Below are 27,642 nucleotides of genomic sequence, written 5' to 3'. Positions count from 1 at the left end.
GAATGATGTTTGTTCATTTGCTTCAATCACAGATTATTACATTTAAAGAGTTGCATACACTTTACAAATGAACCTTAAATGATTTATAGATTAATCTTAAGGCAAATAATTTTGGTTGTTAGTTTGGTAAAAATGCCATTGTTGTTGTCAGGCTTTGACAGACTCAAAGAATTTGGCGTTTCCCTGTAAGCATGCATGTCCTTGTGCTGTAAAAATCAATGCATTTTTAACCATAGATTGGTTTGAACTATACGGTACATGCAATCATAACAGGCTTTATAAAAGCCCACTTGCATGACCTCAAAATAAAGTACTGTACAAATCAAACACACACAACAACAACAACAACAACAACAAAACAACTAATTAACAAGTACACAAGTGTCTTTATTTACGCAAGCAAGTTTGTTCCTACAGTTCGAAAAGAAAAAAAGCCACTGTCAAGCTGTTGGCACATTTATGTACAAAACCAGTTAATTTTACTGCCTGCTACAAAGCATTCTCAGTGAAAGTACAAAAAAACTAGTACAGTATGTGGATAAAGCTGAAAGCAATGTCAGGGTAATACTGGATACGCAACATCATAACAAGAATAGGTTTAAGACATGGTTTGGAAAAATCATCACGAACTAGAAAGGACAAAACTCAAACACTACAACCTAATAAGATATTTAGCTTAATATTGTTAGCGTAGCAACTGTAATACTGCACATTTAGAAAAAAATATAATTGACCCCAGCAAGACAGTCATAAGTGTAAAAATCAAAATGTTTTTTTCCTTTTAAGTTAGTTAAAACTATTACCATTGGATGCATAACCATGCCACAAATAACAACTATATTTATGTTTGTTTGTTTGTTTTACCTAATACAAGTTTCTTTTGTGGTTTTAAAAAAAGCTGCATGACTAATAAGAGTACAGGGACTCAGCGCTGATTCCAAATGCACTTACACCAAAAACTCACAATGGTCCATAAGTGCACAAAAACTAGCTTGTTTTTTTTTATTTTTGTTTTTTTGAGACACCGACAAAAGTACTTTACTGCAAAAGTAGGGCAACTGAAGTCTGCAAGACCGAGCCAAAACACTGAGTTTGGAGTAACACATGCTTGTACATCCATATCTTTCTTGTTTTTATTCGAAACGTGTTCGAATGTCATGTAAATACCTTGTTTATTTAACCTTCCACGGTGTTTGGCAGAGTCGTTGCAATCAACTTTTTCACTTAGATTTATACTTCTCCGATATGAATGACGATCTCAAGAATATCACTTAACACTGACTGCCAAGATGCGTTTTAGAAACCGACATGAAATGTGTATACATTTAAAGAGATATATACAGTTCAGAGGAACGACGGAAAAACCTGTTTTTGTTTGAATACTTGCATTTAAAAAGTTAAAGCTAAAACTAAGCAATAAAACACCTGAAAATGTTATTTGCATGTGAGAGTATGGCTTGCAATGGATGAGAGAAAACAAATATCCGTAGAGTCTCCCAAGGCAAATCCGACTTGACCGCTCTAGCTGATTTGAGACGTTCTTTCTCGGTCCTTCTTTCCCAATCAGCAGCCATCTCTGTGTCAAAGCTCAACAAAAGTTACTAAGCACCAGTGTCACACCTTCCATTAATACTGCGCACAGCTAGCATATACAGTTAGGCCAAGCTACAGTATAGCAGTAAAAGTCACTTTAAGGTACTTTTTAAAATCCCTGGCACTCCAAAACTGAATTTGTTGGAAAAAGAATCTGTACATTGTTTGTGCTGTTGCTGCTATAAGTGCGGCAGCTTGAGCGATTAACCTGTAAATCATAAGTTACAAGTTTGGTCACATTTTGGTTTTTAAAAAGTCTAAAGAAAATCTAAATCATGATTATAGGGTGAGCGCAAATCATCGGCGTGTAATACAAAAAGGTGAAAAGTGTTCTGTAATCCCTTTGGCTAAACCCCAACCCCCTAACAAGACCCAATGAGACCTAAAAGTACGTGGTACAAAAGAGAAGTCACTCAACTTAGCGTGTTTATCAGGTTGTGCTCTCAAACACGTCGATGGAAAAGGGAGGTAGAGGAGAAATGAAATCGGAACAAGGACTAAGAAACAAAATCGGAATCCTGGGTAGTCAGAGACGTTGCAATGGAGACGATAAGCACGTCCCTAGACCAACATTCTGGGTCACACCCGTACATAGCAAGTGTTACAGTTATTTACCTCCCCATCCCATCTGATCCCAAACCCCTGGAAACCATGGAAATTAGACGTAGTTAAGTTTAGTTTATATATGTATCTTCAGGGAGGGGAAGGGCATGCTTGTGTGTGTTTGTGTGTGTGTGTATACATATTTATATGTGTGCGCATGAGTGCGTGCTTTATGTGTATGCGTTCAGACGCTCTTTAGAGCGAGTTGAGTGGATATCGTGAAGCTCCTGCTCCTCCTTGGACTTGATGTCCTCGTATTTCTGCATCCGGCAGGCGTCCTTCACGTAAGCCCAGTTAGCCGACAGCACCATCAGGTAGTGCACCTACAGCAACACAGGGGTTAGAGGGGAGGGTTAGTGTTAGTGCTGATGACCCGTCTTCACCCAAAAAGAGTATTACTTTGGAGACTTTGAGGGCGTTTAGTGGCCCAGTTTAGACTGGAGATCATCAGTTATTTCCACCGTCAGATGACGTGGTGACCAGTTCCAGCTGAATATAAGCCGGGTTAGTTAGTTCATTTACACAGGTTATCGCTTGTAACTGGTGGGTTAACTTGGGGAGGTGGGGAAAGGACAGGGACTGAAACGATATTGCAAAATGGAAGAGCCTGGGTGTCATTTTAATCAAGCCAATTAAGGGACGTCATTATGAAAGTCGCTGTCGTGGGTGATGGTGATGGTGGTGGGGCCCTTGGTGGACAGAGAGTGTGTCGGGATGTAGGGAGGGACACCCCAGACCGGAGTTGGCTTCAGAAACGCGTGCAGTACCTCCCCGTGCTCTTAGACGTCAGAATGACGTGGTTACGGATGAGGACAGACACTGCCACCACCTATCACAGTAGCCAGATCATTGAAAAAGAGAAAGGAAGAAGGTTACTTGCTGCCTTCCTAACTCCTGTTCACCCTCAAACCTGCATGATATTCCTGCTTCTGTGGAAAAGAGTATGAGATGTTTTATTTATGCTGAAAGTGCAGTGAAAGTGAAGGGCAAACCACATTTTTATTTACTGATAATCCTGATCTTTGCCCAAAGTGCTTAAATGTTGTTCATCCTTTTGTATATGTGCATCAAAAGAACTCAGACAGTGTCAATGGTTCTTGTGGGTCTTGTAACCGGCTGTGATGCGCCAAATTTTTCATGTGCATTTTTAAAGAATACAAATGAGAACCATGACTAAAGGGAAAGACTTACGATGTCTTTTAGGGTGCATTTTTGGAACCTTTAGTCACCATTTACTTTCATGGTATGAAACGCCTGGGTTTGTGATAATATTTGAAACAACAGAATAAATAATGGATACCAACATTTTAATTTTTGGATGAACTATCCCTTTAAATTTGGATGGTTCTGAAAATTATGTTAAAATGAATGCACTTCCAGGACAAAAATGGCTCCTGCAGTTTCCCTTGCAATGCCACAGTTGCTTCTTTTTGCTGAAGTTCCTCTGTACACCAATGGGTGGCGTTATTGCTGTACAAATCAGCTAACTGCAAGCATGCAGCAATGTTCCCTGAAAGGTATGATGTAATTATATAATCAAAAGAGCACAAATTATGATCTAATTCTGTAGACTCTTTGTTTCAAAGTACTTAATGTCCAAGCTGTTTTCTCATTTCCAAACCATTCTGGAATGCAATTAACTCACATAAATGATGCCAGACTGTTGCCTTTGCAGAAAACAAATGCATTGTGCTTTTGCAAGGAAGCTTAAGCCGAAGACAAAAGCACAATGCAGTGCAAAAACACTTACAGTGTATTGACTGCATCAAATTAATTTGATGCCATTATACTTATCTTCTACATAAGCTCTTATATTAACCAATGAAAAACAGCTTTCCAAGGTTCAAACCAAAGGGTAGAAAAGCTGCCTCACAGAAAATGGTGTCTCACAATCACTTATCGCCGTTCCAAACAAGCTTCTCTCCTTCCTTCCCTCTCCTCTTCTGTTTCCATGGCAACAACACCTCCTGCATTTTCAATGATGAGTGTTCCTCTCCCTCTCTCTGTCTCCTTCTCTCTTTTCTCACTCACTATTTTGCAAGAGGCCTTGGATATCTATTTCATTTTAGACAAGCCTTTAGACTGTAATTCCGAACAAGTCCATGATTTCAATTACATACTTGCTGTGCTTAGATTTCATATTACCTCTCATGCAGGTGTCAGTGCATTCATAGAATTAATGAAACTTATAAATCAATCCATATTTCATATATATTTCCTAAAATTCATACAATGCAGAAACAGAGCAATAAAGAAAGAAAGATAGAACGTAAGAGACAGCAGTGGAAAAGCTCACCATGGCAATAACGGCTGCTCCAGCCCCCGCAAGTGCGCAGACAAACAAGTGGAATGTCAGATCCAGCTGGAGAAAGAGGCAAAAAAAAGACTCTGAAGAGGAGAAACGTGGACGGTTTTCACTGACAAATCATCAAGAAGTACAGATAAATTCAGGGCCAGATTTAGTAAACAAGTAAACTGACTATCACAAATCATAGTAAATCACACTGCATGATTAAATGCTCTCCATTGGTGCCTAAAAGGAAAAATAAGGTCAGACTCAAAAATAACCCACAACTTTTCACCCTTATCAGAAAAACCACGTGAACTTTACATGCTCAATCACATGTTAAAATCAAACATGTGAATTATGTGAAATATGCGAAAATGTGCGAAGCCCATGTGGACACGTGTGGACAATATGTGATCACATGGGTTTCACACATTTACTCCATTAAATGATTTTAACATTTTAACATGCGGTTTTTCTGTAAGGGCATAGCTAATTTTTCACTGTGTCTTTAGTAAATCATGCTTGTGCAAGCTGTAAATCTTGCCCTAGATCTTCAAAACAATCTAAAATGATAAACTCTAGACGACTGTGATATCTTTACTATAATAATAATAATATTGTGAAAGCACAACATCCACTGGCATATGAGTTGTGGTACAGTCCATACAAGGAGCTGCACAATTTTGCAAATAAATATTAAATTTTAAGTATTACATATTTATATGAAGGAATCCCCACTGCACTGCGTGACTTCAGACTTAAAAGAATGGAAAGGTTCACAATTTATTCATATTCTTTCTCTCACTCCCAACAATTCTTTTATGCCATAGGTCGCTGACTGTAATGGCGGACTGAATTTAGATGAAGGCCATCAGTCAGGATAAAATAGGCCCTGCTTCAGGACTGCCAACTGACCTCATTAGATTCACACATCTTGATGAAGTTCTCAGAAGCGGTGCACAGTCTTTTCTCATCACCAATGGACACAATTCCTGCAATTCAAATAAAGTAAGATGTGTTAAAGGCAGATTCATTAATAATGCAATGATAGTACATGCATAAATGACAATTAGGTATGTCAAAGCTGGCATTTAGTGTTCAGTTGTAGTCATGCTTAGGCAGTTTTATTGCATAATGGCTCTCATTATGGCAAACTGGTGTACAACAGATCAATATTGGTGATTTGACTATGTAACTGTATTTTATGTTGCAATACTGTTTTAAAACAGCCTTATTATATTTTAATGTCATAATGGTTCTTCCAGCAGTAATGATATACCATGGTGTTTTGTAATATGTAACAAGAGTGTTTAATGATATCTTAATAGTGTTTATATATTTAGCTCTCGCAAAAAAATCAGTTTCTATAATAAATAAGTTATTCTTCGATATCCTCTGCTCTTGGATGTCTAATACATGTTGCCTGTTACATTCAGTAATTTCTGCACTAAAACATGCAATAAACTGCAATATAAAACAACTTCTATGTTGTTTTAAGTAATCTCAGCCAGCCCTACATCCAACTAGACTTGGCATTCACTGCTAACTTATTCACTTTTTAAGTAATCCAGATGCGCTTGAATCAGACTAGAAAATCCTAGGCAGCGTTCCTATCCATAGATCCATATTTCATTTTGCTGGCTAAGTATTTTGTTTACACCATTATGCATAGAACATGAGAAATGACTGAAAACCTGTCTCCTCAGATGAGCTACGCACCAAACTGACGCAAGTCGAAGCAAAGGTTGGAACTTTCCACCAGTGTGGTGTTCTGACAGGTGTTCCAGATGTTGAAATACATGAAGACTGGCAGGGAGGTGAAGGCTGTAACTCCCAGCCAAGCCAGCATGAAGATATAAGTAAGCATGATGAACTGAGGAAGAGAGAAAGAGATATGTATGTGTTTCTTGATAACTTTCAAGTATTCCCAAACTATACCATATGGAATGAATTAAATACGAGTGAATTCTGCCAAATTTATACTGCAAATGTGGCATAGAAGTGCTTATGAAGTGGCATTGATGTGTCTTTACACAGACTGTATAATGCTGCTCAGAGGTGGCATAAATGCATACACAGTAATTACAACTGTATACTGCGATACTAGGGCTAAGATGGGTCAGAGCAGGCATAATTTAGTCTTCACACTGAATTCTGAACTGGCACAGAGCAGTCTTAACTTGGCTATTTAAACTCCATAACTTTATTTACTCATGAATTTAGGATTGCATGATACAGCGGTGACCTTATTATCAGCCATTTGAAGCGTTTTCTGATACTGGAATTAGATCATATCACACAGATTTTTTTCTAATTCAATAAACATCCTTATTTTCTACTCTTCAATGTTTTGATGCCTCATTTAAATGCCTAATTTTGTTCCTGACAATAATTGTGGAACACACAACACTATTTATACACTTATACACTTATTTATCTAACACACATACTTAGTCTACATTTCAAATTTGCACATAATATACCTGTACATACAAAACTGTCTATTGTAATATAAGTGTACATACAATTGTCAGTTTGTATACTATTATTCCTTATTTACTTGTTCTATTTTTATTCTTTTATTATCCGTGTTTTTGTTCTGTCACTGTCATTCTGTTGCACTGTGGAAGCTTCTGTCACGAAAACAAATTCCTCGTATGTGTAAACATACCTGGCAATAAAGCTCATTCTGATTCTGATTAAAAAGGAATAGTTCAAGATATTTTTGATGAAATCTGAGAGCTTTCTGATCTTGCATAGACAGTAACGTAACTGACATGTTCAAGGCCCAGAAAGGTAGCAAGGACATGGTTAAAGTAGTCCATGTAACATCAGTGGTTCAACCTTAATATTAATAAAAAAACAAAAGACAAATTCAAAATCACACACTGCTCTTGAGTGAAGGACTTTTGTTGCTTTAATAAGAAACAAAGAAAGTTTAATTCTTACAGTGAAGACTATGCTGTTTTATTTTTCCATTTGATTATTCATTTCTGTAGTAGGCTGTTAACTGTATGAGACTTTAATAAAAATAAAATAATAAAAACCTTAAAGCACAATTTGTTTCATTTGTATCTTTTCATTCTATTGTTTTTTTTTCCTTAGCTTTTTTATTACTGACAGTTTAATTATTTTCAATAATTTTGAGGACTTTTTGTTTGTTTGTTACTAATAGTTACCTAGTTCACTCTGCTTTGGTGTTGAGAATTGTGAAAGTTCGCTGGTCTCTTAAATGTAGATGTCATAGTAACCTTATTAAAGTTTTGGTCATATGGCCCACTTATAATCATGTTAAATAATCGCGATTAAAATACTGACCAAAATAACTGTAATTATGATTTTTGCCATAATCGAGCAGCCCTAGTTGACAGCTCACTCAGGGCAGGACTGTGTTAAAACACCAGTGCCAATCAACAGTCGTGGGAGGGGCCTGGGTCTGTGTGACATCACACATCCAAGAATCTGGGATCGGCTTGATTTGAGAAAGGGGTTATCATTTATCGGGATTTTTAAAAAAAAACACTGGGTGGATTTTTATCATTATAGGGTGTACACACTGCCAACACGCATGTAAAAGTGAATTTTGCATCCGATGACCCCTCTAAACAAATTCTTCTCTTCCAGTGCCAGTCAGAACATGTGTCAGTCTTCAACATATGTTCACAAGATGCATACTTGTGGTGTTGCTGATGCAGGAGCTTCATAATATTAAGCACACAGTCCCAGCAGGAATATAGCCCGCTGTCCCTTTAAGAGCCTCACGGATCCAATTTACCGTTTCACGTGTATTTTCATTCTCAACTCTTTACGTTCATTTATTACATGACCGATGAAGTTTTACATGAATAATCACTAAGAGCCGCATTTTAACAAATTTTTGCATGTATTTGACCGTTTAGGCGCGCACCTTGAGTTAAAAGATGACTTTTCATGTATGTGTTGTGTTCAATCTCTGAGCGAATCACAGAATTCCTCCTGAGGAACAGCGCAAGTGCTCTTTCACGCTTTTAAAAACATGAATAAACCTATTGTTTTTGAAGGGAATGCGTGATGTTCACGCGAATCATTCGTGATCCATGAAAGTCACCCCATGGAAGAGAGAGGCGGGGTCAGCAGAGCTCATTAGCATTTAAAGGGAAATGCACTGAAAAGAGCTGTTTTTCACGAGGTAAATAGGGTGTTGTTTTACACTACCATTGAGAAATGTTAACCAAAGTATGTTATAGACTTTTCCATTAAGACCCTAAAGAATCATATCAACTTGTGGAAAATGGGCATCCGATGACCCCCTTAATAAAGTAGTAATTTTTGTTTGATGTCACATGAACTGCTGTCTATGCAGGGTCAGAAAGCTCTCAGATTTCATCAAAAATATCTTACTTTGTGTTCTTAAGATGAACAAAGTTATTATGGGTTTGGAACAACATGATCTAATTAATGACAGAATTTTTATTTTTGGGTAAACTATCCCTTTTAACTTGAAGTATGCGATTTCTTTTAGTGCAAACGATTCTTTTAAACAAGCCAAAGCCAAATTTCATTGCTTTTTGCATCATATTGCTTAACATGCTCTCCTGCTTGTGCATTGATCTTACCCAAGCACTGACACAGCGCCCACAGGTGGTGATCTTAAAGTCCCCATAGAGATCCCGAATGGCCCCAGTGGTGAAAAATCCCTCCACCATCAGCAGAATACCATAGACGAAGAAGGCTGCTGCCACTCCATAGATCACATATTTAAAGATGTCAATCCTGAGGAAGCAAAACAAGAATAATTAGTCATTCCCATATGAAAAGAGTGTCTGGGCTTATCTTGCACACAATGGTAATTCAATAAGATAACATGGAGTATACTGGTGTCAAAGTTTTTTGTGAAGCCCTAATCCATTTAATTTTGTGTGTAGATTAATTTCAATTATACAGTCTCATTTTATAATTTCAAAGCCTTATATCAAAGCATTTGGTAAAATAAGATAAAATGGCTGGAAAGAAATGCTGCTTCACTGCCACTATTCCTTCCTCCACCCACTAATTTCTTTCGTTCTCTCCTCCATCCTGCTCTCCTTCCCACCAGTAGAGTTCCGGTGAGCAGGTGTGCTTGGCTGATCTGGTGCAATTTCAGAACACTTAATTCTCTAAATGGGACTGAAGCCAAAACCTAACATGGTAGATCTTGTGTTTCTGTGTGTGTCACTGTTCTTTAGAAATATGTGTGTGGGAAAATGTATTTTCAAATAACACCTGTCGCAGAAACTCCCCTCAGTCTCCTCTTCCTATAAGGCCACAAGGTTCAATTAATTCATTTACAGGAATTACTCTGTATTGTCCCTATTAACAAATCCTTGTGCTTTCATGTTACCATTCAAAAATGATCAGGCTTCTAAAAATTGCTTGTAAAGCTCTCATTATGCTCATAATCACCTTTGAAACACAGGTGCATAAGCTAAAAGAAAATAAATGTTTATCAACAAGAAAAGCTGATAAAATGATTGAATCCAACATTTGACAATAATATAGCATAACAACAAATTTATAAGCAATTTTTGTATGTCAGTCATTTTTGACTGTGTTTCAGTTAGTATTACTGGTGACAGAAATTGAATTAGATTCATGTACAGTACTTTTGAAGTAGGTTGATACTAAAACGGCGCATACATTGGGCTCAACACAGAGCACAACCTGACTGTATGTTCTTTTTTTATTATGAATTTGTGACACTCACATGGTAAAGACATCCAGGGCATCAACAGGCGACCGAACAACATCAAAATAGGTCTGCAGGATGGTGACCGTTCCAGAGAGAGCCTCATGACCACAGCCACAGAAGAGCGCCACCCCGGCGTACAGCAGGATGGTCGCGATCAGAGAGGCATAGGGAATCCCACTCAGGCATTTGAGGCAGCATTCAGAGCACCCTGGGAACAAAGAGTAATAGTCAGTCCATAACTGCTTTAAGAGCAAGTGTGTATAACAACCAATAGCATTGCTTTGCTATCCATATGTGTGACTCTGGACCACAAAACCAGTCATAAGGGTCGATTTTTGAAATTGAAATGTATCATCTGAAAGCTGAATAAATAAGCTTTCAAGTGATGTATGGTTTGTTAGGATAGAAAAATATTTGGACATTTAGGAGGGTGCAAAAAAAATCAAAATTGTCAGAGAGTCACTGTCTCCGTCATCACCAGGAATCACGAGATCGCAATCACCTGCATTCTAATCACCAGCACCTGCGCACCCTCATCAGCACTCCCATAAAGCACTCACACTCTCTGGCATTCATCGTCCGGTCTACGGTTCACACCCTGAACACAGACCAGGCTCCTCTTTTCTTGTAACTCTCTTGTGCTTCCTCCTCAGATCTCCCCTGTGACACTCCACCGTTACTCCAGCGAATACCTACGATTACTTCCATTGCTCCCCGGATACTCACTCCCAAGGACATTACTCTTTACCCCTTCCTGGACCCTCATCGACTCCCTCACCTCCTCTGTTTATTCATTCATTTAAATAGTCACATTGCACCTCTCACCCTTGGTTATTGGCTCAGTTTGTGACAGAAGACCGGACCAACACCGACACCGGCATGGATCCCCAACCTTCGTCACCCTCAGATATCCTGGAGGAGCTAGTGAACACTCTGCGGGCCTCCTTGCTTCCACCTCCAGCTCGTCCATCTGCCTCGGCCAGTCCCATGGCGCTGCCTGCTACCTACGCGGGTGATTCAGGTGAGTGTGGCGGCTTACTCCAACTGTCCCTTTATCTGGAGATGCAGCCGCAGAAGTTCCCCACCGAGCGCTCAAGGTAGCTTTTTAATTTCTCTCCTGTCCGGGAGGCGTTAAATTGGGCTAAAGCAATATGGGACGCCAATACTGCCATAATTAATTCCTATGAAGCTTTTACCCGTCATTTTAAGGAAGTGTTTGGATCAGCTACCGGAGCGCTCTCGGTGTCTGACCAACTCCTCAACCTCCGTCAAAACACTTCTTCCACCCAGGAATACACTCTGCAGTTCCGCACTCTGGCGGCCTCAAGCGGCTGGAATGAAGCGGCGCTCATCAGCGCCTATCGACAAGGTTTGGAGCCTTCTATTCGCAGACAAATGGTGATTCTGACGATTCCTTGGGATTGGAAGGATTCATGCAACGTGCTAATAGAATCTCCCAGCGTCTCACCGCCTGCGACATGTCCGAAGCCGCTCACCAGCCCATCTCACCCGCTGCCACCCCTCCAGTACCAGAGCCCATGCTCGTTGACACGGCTCGTCTCTCTAACCGTGAACGTGGAAGACGTTTAACATCAGGCTTGTGTCTTTACTGTGCCTCAGCGGAACACTTCATCAAGGCCTGTCCCATTAGACCCCCACGTCCTGCGGTGAGTACACTTCAAACCAATCCCCTGATCTCCAAACTGTCAGTTATCTCAGTACAACTACTCACCCCTCTGCAATCCGTTTCAGCTACAGCCTTGGTCGACTCGGGCTCCTCGGGGAACTTTATCTCCCAGGACTTCGCCAGTCGTCTCCGCCTGTCCCTCCAACGACGATCCCAGGAGCTCCGAGTCGAGACGATCAATGGAAAGCCGCTAGGACGTGGGCGGGTCCAGTATGAGGTTCCAGCTATGCCACTCAAGGTGGGAATCCTGCATGAGGAGGAAATAAAATTTCTGGTACTGGAGAGCTCCACCGTGGATATCATCCTGGGACGCCCCTGGCTCATCCTCCACTCTCCGGTAATCAGATGGGAGACCAGTGAGATAATCCGTTGGGGTGAAGGATGCCATCAACAGTGTCTCAAGAGAATTCCACGACCAACTTCTAAGTTCTCAGAACTCCAAGTGGCCTCCACACGGATTGAGAGTCCTGACTCCGAGGAAGTTCATGAAGTCCCATCTGATTACAGGGCGTTCCAGGATGTCTTTTGTAAGCAGGCAGCCACACAACTACCACCTCATCGGCCATGGGACTGTGCTATAGATCTGCTGCCTGGGTATAAACTCCCCAAGGGTCGAGTATACCCTCTGTCCATCCCGGAGCGCGGGGCTATGGAGGAATACATCGAGGAGGCTCTCAAACAGGGATATATCCGGCCATCCAGTTCTCCAGCGGCTTCAAGTTTTTTCTTCGTGGGTAAGAAGGACGGGGCCTGCGGCCTTGTATTGACTATAGAGCCCTCAACTCTCAAACCGTCAAACTCCCCTATCCACTTCCCCTGGTCCCGGCCGCCCTCGAGGAACTCCGTGGGGCCCGCATCTTCTGAAGCTGGACCTGCGCAGCGCATATAACCTCGTTCGGATCAGGAAAGGGGACGAGTGGAAGACCGCCTTCATTACTCCGTCTGGCCACTATGAGTATCGGGTCATGCCCTATGGCCTTGCCAACGCCCCTTCAGTATTTCAGGGGTTCATGAACGAGGTGTTCCGGGAGTTCCTCCATCGTTTCGTCGTGGTGTACATTGATGACATCTTGATATACTCCCGAACCTGGCCGACCATCGCCACCACGTTGCGCAGGTCCTCGAGAGGCTTCGATACCATCAGCTCTACCTCAAACTGGAAAAGTGCGAGTTCCATCGCCCCACGGTACAGTTCCTCGGGTTACATCATTGGCGAAGAAGGAATACAGATGGACCAGGGGAAGGTATCTGCTGTCTCCACCTGGCCCATTCCCCAAACGATCAAGGAACTCCAGAGGTTTCTAGGATTTGCTAATTTCTATCGCCGCTTTATCAACGATTTCAGCATGCTCACAGCTCCACTTACCACCTTGCTCCGAGGAAAACCCAAGTCCCTGTCCTTCAATCCCAGCGCCCACGAAGCCTTCGACGCTTTGAAGAAGGCATTCAGTACGGCCCCTATCCTCTGCCATCCCAACCCCGATCAGCCTTTCGTTGTGGAAGTGGATGCCTCTGACACCGGCGTCGGGGCCGTATTGTCACAACATTATGGCGAGCCTCCCAGCCTCCAGCCCTGCGCTTATTATTCGAGAAAACTGACCCCCGCGGAGCAGAATTATGACATCGGCAACAGAGAACTCCTAGCCATTAAACTGGCCCTTGAGGAGTGGCGGCACTGGCTGGAGGGAGCCCAACATCCATTCACAGTCATCACCGATCACAAGAACCTCCAGTACCTCCGTGAAGCCCGAAGACTCAACTCCCGTCAAGCCCGGTGGGCCTTATTCTTCACTCGATTTCACTTCACCATCACCTACCGTCCCGGAAACAGAAATGGCAAGGCTGATGCCCTCTCACGTATCTATTCACCAGACTCCCCCACCGATCCAGAACCGATTCTCCCTCCAGCCCTCATAGTAAATCCCATCGTCTGGAACATTGACGACGACATCCGAGCCGCCACCCTCACCGAACCTGCTCCGCCGGGAGGCCCAGAAGGGAAGACTTGCGTCCCTACAGATCTTCGGATACCCCTTCTGGGCTCAGTTCACTCCTTGCCGGGCTCTGGACACCCAGGCAGACAGCGGACCCTCTCACTCCTCCAAGCTCGGTACTGGTGGCCCAGTATGTCCCGTGATGTCACCCGGTACGTCCAGAGTTGCTCAGTCTGCGCCATGTCTTCCACTCCTCGTCAGCTACCGGTGGGCAAGCTCACTCCTCTCCCTATTCCTCGCCGACCGTGGTCCCACATCGGAATCGACTTTGTGACGGATTTACCAGACTCAGACGGGAGCACATGTGTACTGGTAGTCGTGGATCGATTCTCCAAGGGTTGCAAACTGATTCCCCTTTCAGGCTTGCCCACCGCGATGGAAACCGCAGAACACCTCTTTCACAACGTCTTCCGCCATTATGGAATCCCGAGGACATCGTTTCCGACCGTGGACCTCAGTTCATTTCCCATGTCTGGAAGGCCTTCTTCCGCCTACTAGGAGTCACAGTGAGTTTGTCCTCGGGTTACCATCCCCAGACAAATGGCCAGACTGAGCGGAAGATTCAAGAACTTGACGGTACCTCCGGGCATACTGTTACGAAGATCAACACAGCTGGAGCCATTTCCTCCGTGGGCGGTATGCACAGAATTCCCTCAGGCAAGACACCACCGGCCTAACTCCCTTCCAGTGCATACTCGGTTACCAACCACCGCTCTTCCCGTGGACGGGAGAGCCGTCTGAGGTTCCAGCTGTGGACCACTGGTTCCGGGTGAGCGAGAGTGTGGGACTCAGCGCACGTCCATCTGCAACGGGCAGTGCGGAGACATAAGGCCTTCGCAGATGCCCGCCGTAAGTCTACTCCCACCTATCATCCTGGAGATAGAGTGTGGCTCTCCACCGGGATCTGCGACTCCGCCTGCCCTGTAAAAAGCTGAGTCCCGCTATATAGGTCCGTTCAAGATTCTGAGGCAGATCAATGAGGTTGCATATCAGCTCCAGCTCCCTCCCAGGTACCGAATTCACCCCACATTCCACGTGTCCCTGTTAAAACCCTGTTCTTCTCTCACCCCAGATTCACAAGAACCGGACGAGCCTCCTCCTCCTGACATCCTGGACCAACCTTCCATCTACCAGGTCCACGAAATCCTGGATTCACGGCGGGGAGGCCGACTGGAGTACTTAGTCGACTGGGAGGGCTATGGACCTGAGGAAAGATCCTGGGTGGCCAGGGACGACATCCTGACCCCTATTACTCCAGGAATTCCATCGCAACCATCCTAACTGTCCTGCACCCAGAGGTCGAGGTCGCCCCGTCGCCGTGTAAGGCGTCAGGAGCCGCCCCTGGAGGGGTAGTGTCAGAGAGTCACTGTCTCCGTCATCACCAGGAATCACGAGATCGCAATCACCTGCATTCTAATCACCAGCACCTGCGCACCCTCATCAGCACTCCCATAAAGCACTCACACTCTCTGGCATTCATCGTCCGGTCTCGGTTCACACCCTGAACACAGACCAGGCTCCTCTTTTCCGTAACTCTCTTGTGCTTCCTCCTCAGATCTCCCTGTGACACTCCACCGTTACTCCAGCGAATACCTACGATTACTTCCATTGCTCTCCGGATACTCACTCCCAAGGACATTACTTTTTACCCCTTCCTGGACCCTCATCGACTCCCTCACCTCCTCTGTTTATTCATTCATTTAAATGAAGTCACATTGCACCTCTCACCCTTGGTTATCGGCTCAGTTTGTGACAAAAATATTGAGAAAATCGCCTTTATATTTGTCCAAATTAAGTCCTTAGCAATGCATATTACTAAACAAAAATTAAGTTTTGATATATATATTTTTTTATACATATATTAACAGTAGGAAATTTACAAAATATCTTCATGGAACATGAAGTTGATAATTTTGACCCATACAATGTATTGTTGGCTATTTCTACAATTATACCCCTGCTACTTTTGACTGGTTTTGTGGTCCAGGGTCACATATGCCAATGATGTTGATAAGTACAGGTGTAGAACTGCCAAAGAAATTCAAATCAAGTAGAATCAAGGGAATGCTTTAAAAATGTACTCAATTAGGTATATTGTTGAGTAAAAGTATGAAAATTCTGAATTAGAGTCCTGTAAGTCCATTACCTAACTCAGAGCGGTAACAGTTTTACTGGATGAAAGTGCAAAGCAAATTCTATTTGCACAGTCCAAGAGAACATTCATTCCCACACGTCACAGGAGAGGAAGTTTACTGTGACTCCAACCAATCATAACTGCCGCAGCTGAGAGATTCATGAACACAATTCAACAGCACACAAAGAATATTGATTGCAAAATTGCAAGTAGAGAATGGCACCAGTGGCGGCTATTCCGCAGCACGATGCAGCAATGATTTATGGGTTATCGTAAACAAAGCCCACCAGTACAGGAAAACATAAAGAGCAGGTCTTCAGAGGATATTCACTATTATGTATATCTTAGAAGAAAAATAAGAGTCCTTATTGTGGAACTCAGTAAGCCAAGCAGGCTAAATGTTCACAGCACAACCTCTTAAACCCTGCAGCAAAGATTTAATACAGATGATACAGCTGAAGCTGAACGCTCACGGTTCTTGAGCTTACATCCCATCTTCCCACTGAGCCGAGTTACTATTGGTGCAATGACATTGTATCTGCTTTCTCCTCACCCCTTGTAGCTGCGCCCCAGAACCTGCTGTTTACAGGAGTGTGGATAATGTGTTTTTTGCAGCACTGACCCAGCTGTTACAGTGGAAACAGACTTACACCTCCATTACACCTTGAGAAGAGCCTGCAGCTCTGAACACAGTATAAATGCTCTGGAGAGCAGGCAAGCATTACTGCATCAAAACATGCATTATGTAAGCCTGACTGATTTTTAGTAATGCGCTGATTAAAAAATTATAACAATATTTATTTATTAAACACATGGTGCATTAGTACTGGAATTTCAGTCAGTGCTCAAACATTTCATATGTGTTGACTCTTCTCGTAGTTTTGTTTTCAGTTCAAACATGAATTAATTAGGTAAAACTGAATAAAAAAAAAAAAGTAATGTCAGACATACATCTAAAAGTTCAAATGTCGGAACATTTTAAGAACACAAAATCTGCAGTCTGTGCATGGGTCAGTAAGATTTTATTTATTTACTGAAATAAATGAATACTTATTCAGTAAGGATGCTTTAAACGATGAAAGGTGGCATTAAACAATCTTACAAAAGATCTTTATGTCAAATACATGCTGTCTTTTGAACTTTCTATTCATCAAAAAGCTGCTTAATATTTTTAAGGATTTTTGATGAATAAAGAGTTCAAAAGACAACCGAAACACAAACACTATCACTCTGTCTGTCTCTCTCTCTCTCTATATATATATATATACACACACAGTGGCATACAAAAGTTTGGGAACCCCTTGCAGAATCTGTGAAAATGTGAATAATTTTAACAAAATAAGAGAGATCATACAAAATGCATGTTATTTTTTATTTAGTACTGTCCTGAGTAAGATATTTTAGATATTTACATAAAAGATGTTTACATATAGTCCACAAGACAAAGAAATAGCTGAAATTAATAAAATAACCCCCTTCAAAAGTTTGGGAACCCTTGGTTCTTAATACTGTGTGTGGTTACCTGGATGATCTATGTTTTGTGATGGTTGTTCATGAGTCCCTTGTTTGTTCTGAACATTTAAACTGAGCACTGTTCTTCAGTTTTCCAGCATCTTTTGCATATTTGAACCCTTTCCAGCAGTGATACAGTCAGAGATCCATCTTTTCACAATGAGGACAATTGAGGGACTCAAACACAACTATTAAAAAAAAGGTTCAAACATTCACTGATGCTCCAGAAGGAAACACGATGCATTAAGAGCCGGGGGGTGAAAACTTTTTAAATTTGAAGATCAAGGTAAATTGTACTTATTTTGTCTTCCGGGATTCATGCAAGTATCTTCTGTTGCCTCCGAAGGGCAGTACTAATTAGAAAAAAAAAAAAAAAAGAAGATATTTTGAGAAAAATTTGGACATCTTCATCCTGTTCAAAAGTTTATATATATATATATATATATATATATATACACACACACAAAAACAGTTATTATAAATTGTAATAATTCATAATATTTCACAGCCTTGGTGAGAATAAAACTTCTTTCAAAAGAATTTTAAAAACTTTTGAATGGTATTGTACCTGTAATTTAATAGATTTTGTCCAGGAAAACATTTGGTGTGGCCCTATAGTAAAATTTTTTATTTATTTTTTTACAGTGTCCTTATTTGTATTTGTATAGTTTGTATTTTATATAGCCTATATTTATTCTGTATTTATCTGTATTTCTACATTCTACTGCTAGTGTTTAGTGTTATCCGTATGCACCAATGGTCTGAGATGCAATTTCAATTCTATGCATGTGCTGTACATGTGGCAGAATTGACAATAAAGCAGATTTTGACTTGACTTTTTGACTAGGCTATTTGGTCACTCTTTTGGTATTGTATAAACCAGGAAAAACAAAGATTTTTTGATATATATAATATTGTAGCCATGTTTATGTAATCCACACAAATACTGATTCAGTTTGTCCCTTGTGCATCCTATAGTAATTTACACAAAACCATTAGCATTACTGATACAGTTTTTTCAGTGTAGAGTCAGCAGAAAACTCTGTCATTAAGGTATTCAGAGTTTTCGCTGTCTTGGATCCCTATTTCCAAGAGTGCATGCACCTCAGTTCAGGCAGATTGACTGTGATATTTGGGAGTGGAGAGGAGTGACACGTTACTTATTTATCATGGCAATAAACTGCACCAAACTGCCATCCCTGTGGTGTGCTTAAGATGCAGTCAGTCTTAGGAGTGCTGAAACAGATTAATGAGGAAGCCAAAGTCTGTTCTTTGATCTCAGTGGGAAGAGACATGAGATCAATACTCAGACTGTCAGTGGAAAACACAAGCCTAAACCTGGCTCGTCAAGTGCATCCCTCTCATGCCGTATGTACCAGTAGGAAATCTATAATATTGGCATTGGTAGGGATATTGCTGTATATACGCTTGATTCAAACTCCTTTAGAAACAATAGTTCAAAAAAGGCTAAAATCATCTCTCTGGCCTTGGATCACAAACAGTTTGACAGTCCATAGTCAAAAATGCCTCAGTGTGGACGTCTGGTTCTTTCACATTCAAAAACAGCAGAGAGTTTGTTTTTATTAAATTTTTTTTACGTTATAGATGCCCTCAGGAGGGAAGTCTGCACAGCTATTGTCTGCAATTGAAAGTGCATTCAGTTATACGAATGAGACGGTGTGTTTGGATTGAATCAGATATTGCTCACATACAATACTGATTTTCATTATACATATACAGCAAAAGGAAAATAATGGGGAGCAGTGGATGAATGAACCTATAGGTTTGCAGCGTGGGTTATGAAATAATAGATCGAAAAACAGGGTTGCAATAATAGTAAAGTTGTTGGAAAAAAATAAGCCTTGAGATTAATTTATGTTTCTTACTTTTTCTTACAGTAAAATCATCTATAATCCTGATAAATTCAGTAAAAAAAGGACAATATTTGTAGATTAATCATAATGTTACTAAAATTGTATTTCTTTATATTATGTGACACCACTGACAGAAAACATATTAATCACAAATAATAAATGAAGCACTAAAACAGACCTGGTAAAATTAGCAGGCACTTTCACAGGAACGCTAATGGAGGAAGACTATATTGACTAAATTATATTAATAATATAAAATAATTGCATCATTTGTTTTCTCATAAAAAAATATATTTTATTGTGTTTGTCCAACAAAAATCAAAAACCATTTGTGTGGTTTCAGTTGGTTTAAAATTTGATCTCAGTCTGATTTAATATTTAAAGTGTGGTAATATAATTATACTATAAATGAAACGTAATATCCAAACATTAAATTTGAAAATACAAACAGATTAAATTCCTTTCAAATGGAATGAAACGGAAGAGCAGCCCAAACCTCAAAAGCACGTTAGAAAGACCATCAAAGCTGATGAGGAAAAATGATGTAACCCAAAAATAGATGCCACACTTCCATTCCAGATGACTCGTTGTTTCATCCTCGTGCAGCACTGCTGGAGTAATGTAGGTTTACAACTGGAACACCTGTCTCATTTCCTCTCTGTCCAATGTCTTTAATCCACTGTCAGAGGAGTGAATGTGCCACATCTATCAGGATAACAACAGGGTGGATGTGAAAGATTATCGAGTCACTTCTCTCTACATTTTATGGTCACATCGGATTTGGGAAAGCATCTTGTACCTTCAGCCAATATTTCAAATGGATAGAAACAATCTTGGCATGCTTAGATTTCATATGTGGGAGTTTAAATTAAACACACCAAAGGTTTCTAAGAAGAAATTGGATATTTGCCCTATTGCTAATCACTGGAAAACAACACTGTCTTATAATAACAATACTTCTCCTACAAAATACATACAAATTACAATATTTTTAACGTATAACATGATGGAAAAGCAGCCCAAACCTCAAAAGCACACAAGAAGACCATCAATACTGATGAAGAAAAATGATGCAATGATAAAATACATAACATTCAATTTTGTCACCTTTTAGAACTACGCTAGCATATAGCCAACACTGTAAAAAAAAAGTTAATTCAATTATACAGTCAGTGTTTTTTCATTACTTTATCTCATCAAATTATTTATCCAATTTCAACTTCATTTAAGTTACAAGCAGTTATGAAGAACTTGGTTCTTTAAGACTTGTACAGACAATTATTACTTAAAAAACAAAAAACAAACAAAAAAAACAATCAAGGCAGTGACTGAACTATTTTTTTTTTGTTTTTACAGTGATAGCTTCAAAACTAATAGATATTGACTGTTTTATTATTTCATGGGGTCTTAAACATTTTTTGTTTATATCCCAGCATCACCTGAAATATGCTGCTTGTATTCAGAGACTGCAAATTCACACTGAAGAAAAACTACTGCCCTAACGAGAATGCAAATGGCTTACAAATGGCTTTTAAATGGGAATCATTAAAATGATCAATTCATGTATTTTGAAGAGTTTTCATACTATTTATGAGCGAATCATCCTGGAATACCACAATAGCGTTACAAATCTTAAACTGCAGTGAATGGACAGATCGATTGAAAAGCGTAACATTACTCCTGCCACTGATGCACAGCACCTCTCCTGACAGCAGACAGATCATAATCCACCTCTCCCTTTCTTTAACCCACAAAATATCAGGTTTAGTTGATTCTATGAATGTTGTATGTGTTGTAATGCATTACATACAACACCCTCTCCCTCACTCAAATATTAAACAAAACAGCTCCACAGATGTAGGACTCTGAAAGGCTCTGTTAGCCACAGCCAGCTGCCAGCCTGACCGGAATGTGAAGCAGTTCCACAGCATGCAGCTAATGGCATGTTGAATGACCGCAGATCAACCAGAGAGATAGAGAGCGAGAGATAGGGGGAGGAGCTGATGCATCACATCTGTGTAAATGAGAACTCCAGCACCATCAGGCAGATGCAAGTGCAGTAAGTCAATGTTGACATGTATTACATGTTTATGAGCCACTCAGCACAGAACATTCATAATTTATCTTCCATAATCATGATTTAGATTTTACTTTGAGTGGAGTGTGTGTTTGACAGACTGCATTGTGTTCCATCTCTTGTTTGAGACAATTTACTCTGTTGGAGAGGCATTACCAGGCTTGATGAATTAGAAAAGACAACAATTAGAAACAAATAAATGAACCACCTGGGCAGTCGGGTAAGAGATTACAGCTCCTCACAGAACATTATTTTAAAAGATCAGAATTTAGGACCAACAATGGCTATGTTTCTATCTAAACCTGCAAATTTAACTTTAACTGAAATTTATAAAGATTTTCCATTTTCCATCCCATTCGTTCAAGACAACAAAATTATCCATTACTGGGAAACTGGCGCAAAGTATTAATAATAAAAATGAAAGTTGCTGCAACCGAGGAACACTGTTTTTTTTTTTTTTTTAAATACATAATAAATTACTTGGAGTAAACAGACGAAACACAGTAAACTGTGTCAAGGCCAATGATGTTTGGCAACACAACTATGTGAGAGAGTTCTGGGAGGTAATTATACCAAATCATTATGATGACAGACTTTGGCTCAGGCTTATCAGACTGATTAAAAACAACATTTGAGATGGTGTGCAATGAGACCAGTCCAGTTATTCAGTTACATATGTTTACACAATTCTTGTTGCGCATTAAGAAATTTGTTCACTATCATAGTGTATTCCCATATTTTCTTTTTTTACGTGCACCTTAGCATTACCATCCAGCATTCTTTATGCAGTATCCCAAAATTTGCATAAAAATTAATATGTTGATGGAAACATAGCTTATGAAAAGTACAGTGTCCATGATAAGGGGAAAAAAAGTAAAAATGTATAGTATTGTAGTAGTCTTCATGATGGGTATATGGTTTTGAAAAACTAAAAAAAGTATTTTTTTAGTATTTTAAATACATTTTTTTCAAGATAAAAACATTTAGTTTTGTAGTCATTGAAATACTTCTTCAATAAGCAGTAAAGTTTATTTATTTATTTTTTCCTACAAACTAATCATAAAAGATACCAAACCAATGCTTTTCTTAATTCAAAACTCTGTTTAATTCAGAAAACACAAAATACTCATAATAGAAGAGGTCTATGCAAGTCATTGTATGTATAAATAGTGTAAATAAATGGGCAGAAGAAAAAATGAGAGTGTCACGTTATCGACATCAGCAATTAAAAAGTTTTTGTTTTTTTTGCTGAAATTCTTGCTTAGTGTGAAGGGTTTTCTATAACCTACACATGGCACTCTATTGCTGTGTGTGCATGTCCGATAGTGAGCTCTTTGCTAACCACAAACATCTGAAATCTGAAACCCCACTCAAAAGACATCAGGGACCAGGCAGTGTTTATCCCCTGTTAAGTCTCTCCATTGCTCCATCACTATTAAATCAAGCACAAAGAGCAACCCAGAGGGTGGCATTTATGATGCCATGGACAAGGAGCACAACTCCTTTGACATAAAAGGACCAGTAAATATAATTAATTCAATGCAAAGGAACAACAATGCCATTATACCATAATGTTTAATGGGTTTGATTCATATGTACAGTATGGGTGGAATACAGCAGTTTGGACTGTATCAGCTGACAATCAAATCCATAGAGGCCTCTAGGAGTGTTTAAAGAGTCTGGGATATTCCTTTAGAAGTATGCACTGCTCTCTGATGCTTGCTTTAATTTATTCAGTTAGTTACTCTTACAGCCATTTCAGCATTAATAACACCGCTGCCTTATCATGACAATGAAGTGAGCAGAGGCTTTAATTTTACACAAAGGGTGCTCAAAGGTGACCAAATAAATTTCTTCACTCCACTGCTTGTACAGTGATTGTAATTACTGTGTTATTTTTATAGAAAATGACTAAACTGTTAAGGATGGCATACAAAGACATAACAATTACAGTAATAATACCACTCTATTTCAGTCCACAAATAAATGAAATTCTAGTTGCCTGCGCATCTAATGAAAAAAACATATGCAATTCAAAGGATTGCCATAAAAATTGACTGAAAAAAAAAAATAGGGCATGTTACACCAAATGTCTTCCCAATTACCCAGCACTTTCGCAGGTCATGAATCAGAATACAGACTCTTCATGTTTCGATAATGTTTGTAAATTGGATTCATATGAATTCATTTCCCCGTTACAAAAGAATGAATTCGGGATCGAAGACTGAAGCAGGCTGTACACGAGTGATATGATTTGTGCTGTTTGCCCACAGGCTTACTTTTAATCACCATTTCTTAAATGATTTATGGAGAAACTTTGTCAATGAATAATAAGATATAAAATGCAAATGTAAATTAATTTAGCTGGGTAACCAGACCCATACTGAACTAGAAAGTAAACAAAGAGAGTAGTCTCTGAGATATTTTGTTCTAATATACTGGTTCTATAGTTACAATTCATTGTAGATTTAATGCTAAACCTGTGAGATTATTTTAAATAGGTGTTTCTTTAACCACAGGCACAATTTCATCTATAGAATTGTATGTATTCTACATATGCATCAAATAATACTTTCAATCATATTGTTATACTGTTGTTCAATATTACTGATATTCGTATTAGCAGTATTACACATATTACGGCTCGATTGAAAACAACAATAAAAATATTCTGTTTACACAATATTTAACACCTTTTTTTCCATCATATTATATATAATCTCAAGTTTGCACTTCACTAGTAAACTAACTTTTGAACCATTATTAGGGCCAAATATGTTGGTTTTTGGTGTTAACACTCCCCACAAAATAAATAGGGTAAACGTACCTATTAAGCTCACGTACCCATTCATATTCAGATTATAAAAAGAAAAAATAATTTATTATCCTACTTGATGTCTTAACCAATTGATATGTTTGTTACTATATACCTCCTATAATTTAAAGTCAATCAGATCATTGCACTCTGAGATACGGGTCTCCATGTGTTCACACTGACTGGCGGCCATTTTGAAAGCTGTCTAAAAACTTTCACCAAAAGAGCCCCTTAAATGTGCGTTTTTTGAATATGTTTAAGCCTTTATTTTGGGTAAGTTTCATTACTTATTGTAAAATTAAGAGATTAATGTTCAGAATTTTGCATATTATAACCTGGAACTTGAATGTGGGAAATAATTACATTAGATCCAAAAGATAGTTTTAGCAACGTAGCGCAGATGCTACAGAACACAGTTAGCTGACTAGCTGTATAAGATTGTGTGCTACGCTAACATATTACTTCACAGGCATTACTGGCTTGCACTCTTACATCCACAATATTATAAATTGACAGTTTATTGCTGGTCTGTCGTTTTACAGTGCTGTAATTTTTAAAGATTTCATTTTATTTTAAGGTGAGCTTAAAGGGTACACGACTATGAAAATCACACAGCTTCAGTGTGACATCAATAAGAAAAAGTATAATTTCATAGATATTGTTAATAATAGTTGTTCATATTAAAATATGTATAAACTTAATACATGACCTTTCCTAGACTATTTATTTAGCAAAATCCTGTCATTTTAAAAAATATTACATGAAATTTATAAAAAATTCTGCTACTCCAATTAAGCTCAGTGTGCTCTCTTTAAGCTCTTCACATTGAACGTCTATGTAAATACTTCATAAACAGACTTTAAATATTAACTGATGGTTGTCACTTTAAATTAAATTAATCGATTTTCTATGGATTACGTCAACTCAAATCTGCAGACTGGCTCTGATCTTTGGCATTAACTTCTCCAGACTGTAAATCTGTGGAAAATCGGGGGCAAAAATCGTGTAGTGTATTCCAGCCTTAAGAGACTATAGATAAGTTGACATCCATTTAACAAGTGGTTTCATAATGAGGCTAGTTTCTGTGTTCATCCCCATGAATTAAACGTTTTATTGGTTTGTTTTATCTGATTTTTGAATGTGTTACTTAGCTGAACGCAGACTAGTATAGATGTTGCAATGTGCTTAAATGACACTTCACTATGAATATATAACTGATCAAATGTAATGACTTGTTGTTTGATTTTAGTGCTCTGTTTTTTTTTTTTGGTGATTGACTTTGTACCTTCAAAAAAAAATATTTTTACAATTATTCTTTAAAATTTTTCCTTAAAATAAAGAAGAATTTTTAATAAAACATGATGTGAGCTTAATGGGAACAGGGGTGTGCTTAAAGGGTACAAAAATTTACCCATTAAGCAGAGCCAGACTTTTTGAATTTATTGATGTACAGTATATCTTAATTGAAATGCTTTTTCATTTAAAATAAAATTAAATATTTTTGTGTGAGAGATTAATATTTTATTTTAACATAACTTTTTGTACTGAAACCAATATCGTGTGCACTAAAAATGTCTCAATGTAGATTTTGGTGAGCTTAACAGGTACGTTTACCCTATTAAAAAAATGTCACTCTTTGTTTACAAAACCATTGTTTACATTTTAATTGCGCTGCATTAGAATAGTAATTTGTTTTCATATTTAAAGACAAAGTTTGAGGCAGGTATCTTTTTAATGATACTTAAGCACTTAGGCCTGGTTTCACAGACAGGGCTTAGACTAAAACAGGATTAGGCCATAGTTCAATTAGGACATTTAAGTAATTTTTTATAAATATGCCTTAGAAAAAACATTACTGGTGTGCATCTTGAGACAAATCTTGAGATATATTTTAAGATCAGTCCGTTTTTTCAGTTGAAACAGCTCAGACTTACATTTTAATCTGGGAATAGACTTAAGCCTTGTCTGTGAAACCGGGGGTTTAAGTAATACAAATTGAACAAAAAATGAAAGTATAGTAAAAGAAAATAACATTGTGACATTCATATAAGAATTTGAAATATATTGAATATGAATGCACATTATACACATTAGCCAATGATATACGTGATTCTGGACGACAAAACCTTAAGTGTCTTAAGTGTCGATTTTTCAAAATTGAGATTTATACATCATCTGAAAGCTTTCCAGCTTATCAGAGTAAGCTTTCCATTGATGTTTGGTTTGTTAGGATCTGACAATATTTGGCTGAGATACAACTATTTGAAAATCTGGAATCTGAGGGTGCAAAAAAAATCAAAATATTGAGAAAAACGCCTCAATACTCAATAAGTTCTTAGCAATGCATATTACTAATCAAAAATTAAGTTAAGTTTTGATACATTTATGGTAAGAAATTTACTAAATATCTTCATGGAACATGATCTTTACTTAATATCCTAATGATTTTTGGCATAAAAGAAAAATGGATAATTTTGACCCATACAATGCATTTTTGGCTATTGCTACAAATATACCCCAGCGACTTAAGACTGGTTTTGTGGTCCAGGGTCACATATACACAATACAAAAGCAGAGGATGGAGGCACTACATTGAGACCTGCTGGCAGACCAATACCATGCTCCATAATTCTCCTGGGATTGACAGACATTGCATCTCAAAGTGGCAGGCCTGCATTAAAACCTGCGAATTAGCAAGCAGTCTTTGTGTTGATTGCTTTGTGCACTTCTTATTCTCACACCAAGATCGTTAATTGGACACCTTCATAAGGGAAGGTTGAATAGAGCCACCCTCTGAGATTAAATGAATTAGTGAAATATATTTAACAAGCTGCTGTTGCACCAGTGACTGTACTGCATTTGTATAAGAGCCGCTCTTGCAAAATTTATGAACAGTCTGTTCCTTGATGGACTTAATATAATTGCATTCATTACAGACATTATGACAGATACTGAATTTTATGACCTGTAAACGAGTTTCAAAGGAGTGCTTAGTGCTATTCAACAACTTACAGAGACTAAGTGCTCAGATATATAAAGCCATAAACCAGGACCATACTTCAAACAAAACATGATGACTTTCCCACTTTGGAAGTAAATCAGTGGCTATATGAATTTGCTGATGTTTTGAGGGTTGATGAGTGTAACAATGTATCAATCTTTGCTTTTTCGCCCCCTCTTTTCTCTCTTCTGTCCTTTCCTCTCATTCACTTCAGATAATCGGCTGGTGAGACAGAGCAGTACTGCCAGCTGTCAGGCATCAATGCGATCTAGACAGCATAGAGTCATGAACAAGGGCTGTACTGAACTCAGCTGACATCACCTCAAGAGACACAGTTCTGCAGGATTCTGTCACG

At 39.0% G+C, this 27,642-nt stretch overlaps 1 protein-coding gene across 3 annotated transcripts in view; it reads right to left on the bottom strand.

Moving 5' to 3' along the window:
• Nucleotides 1–366: 366 nt before the first annotated feature.
• The window catches only part of gpm6ab (glycoprotein M6Ab), a 68,954-nt gene continuing 41,678 nt past the window's right edge, over nt 367–27,642 (bottom strand). For 2 of the 3 annotated variants that reach the window (XM_058784989.1, XM_058784981.1), the window contains exons 2-7: nt 10,209–10,401; nt 9,082–9,238; nt 6,206–6,359; nt 5,402–5,478; nt 4,493–4,558; nt 367–2,519 (exon numbers count right to left, since the gene is read on the bottom strand). In XM_058784989.1, coding sequence (XP_058640972.1) covers nt 2,367–2,519; nt 4,493–4,558; nt 5,402–5,478; nt 6,206–6,359; nt 9,082–9,238; nt 10,209–10,401 — 800 coding nt within the window. In that variant the 3' untranslated portion in view covers nt 367–2,366. The other variant, XM_058784999.1, reaches the window with a different exon arrangement.

This window comes from Onychostoma macrolepis, chromosome 01 (assembly GCF_012432095.1).
Source record: "Onychostoma macrolepis isolate SWU-2019 chromosome 01, ASM1243209v1, whole genome shotgun sequence".
In the NCBI taxonomy this organism is placed as follows: Eukaryota; Metazoa; Chordata; class Actinopteri; order Cypriniformes; family Cyprinidae; genus Onychostoma; species Onychostoma macrolepis.
Note: the sequence above shows the minus strand (reverse complement) of the source record. Positions and strands in the feature narration are given on the sequence as shown.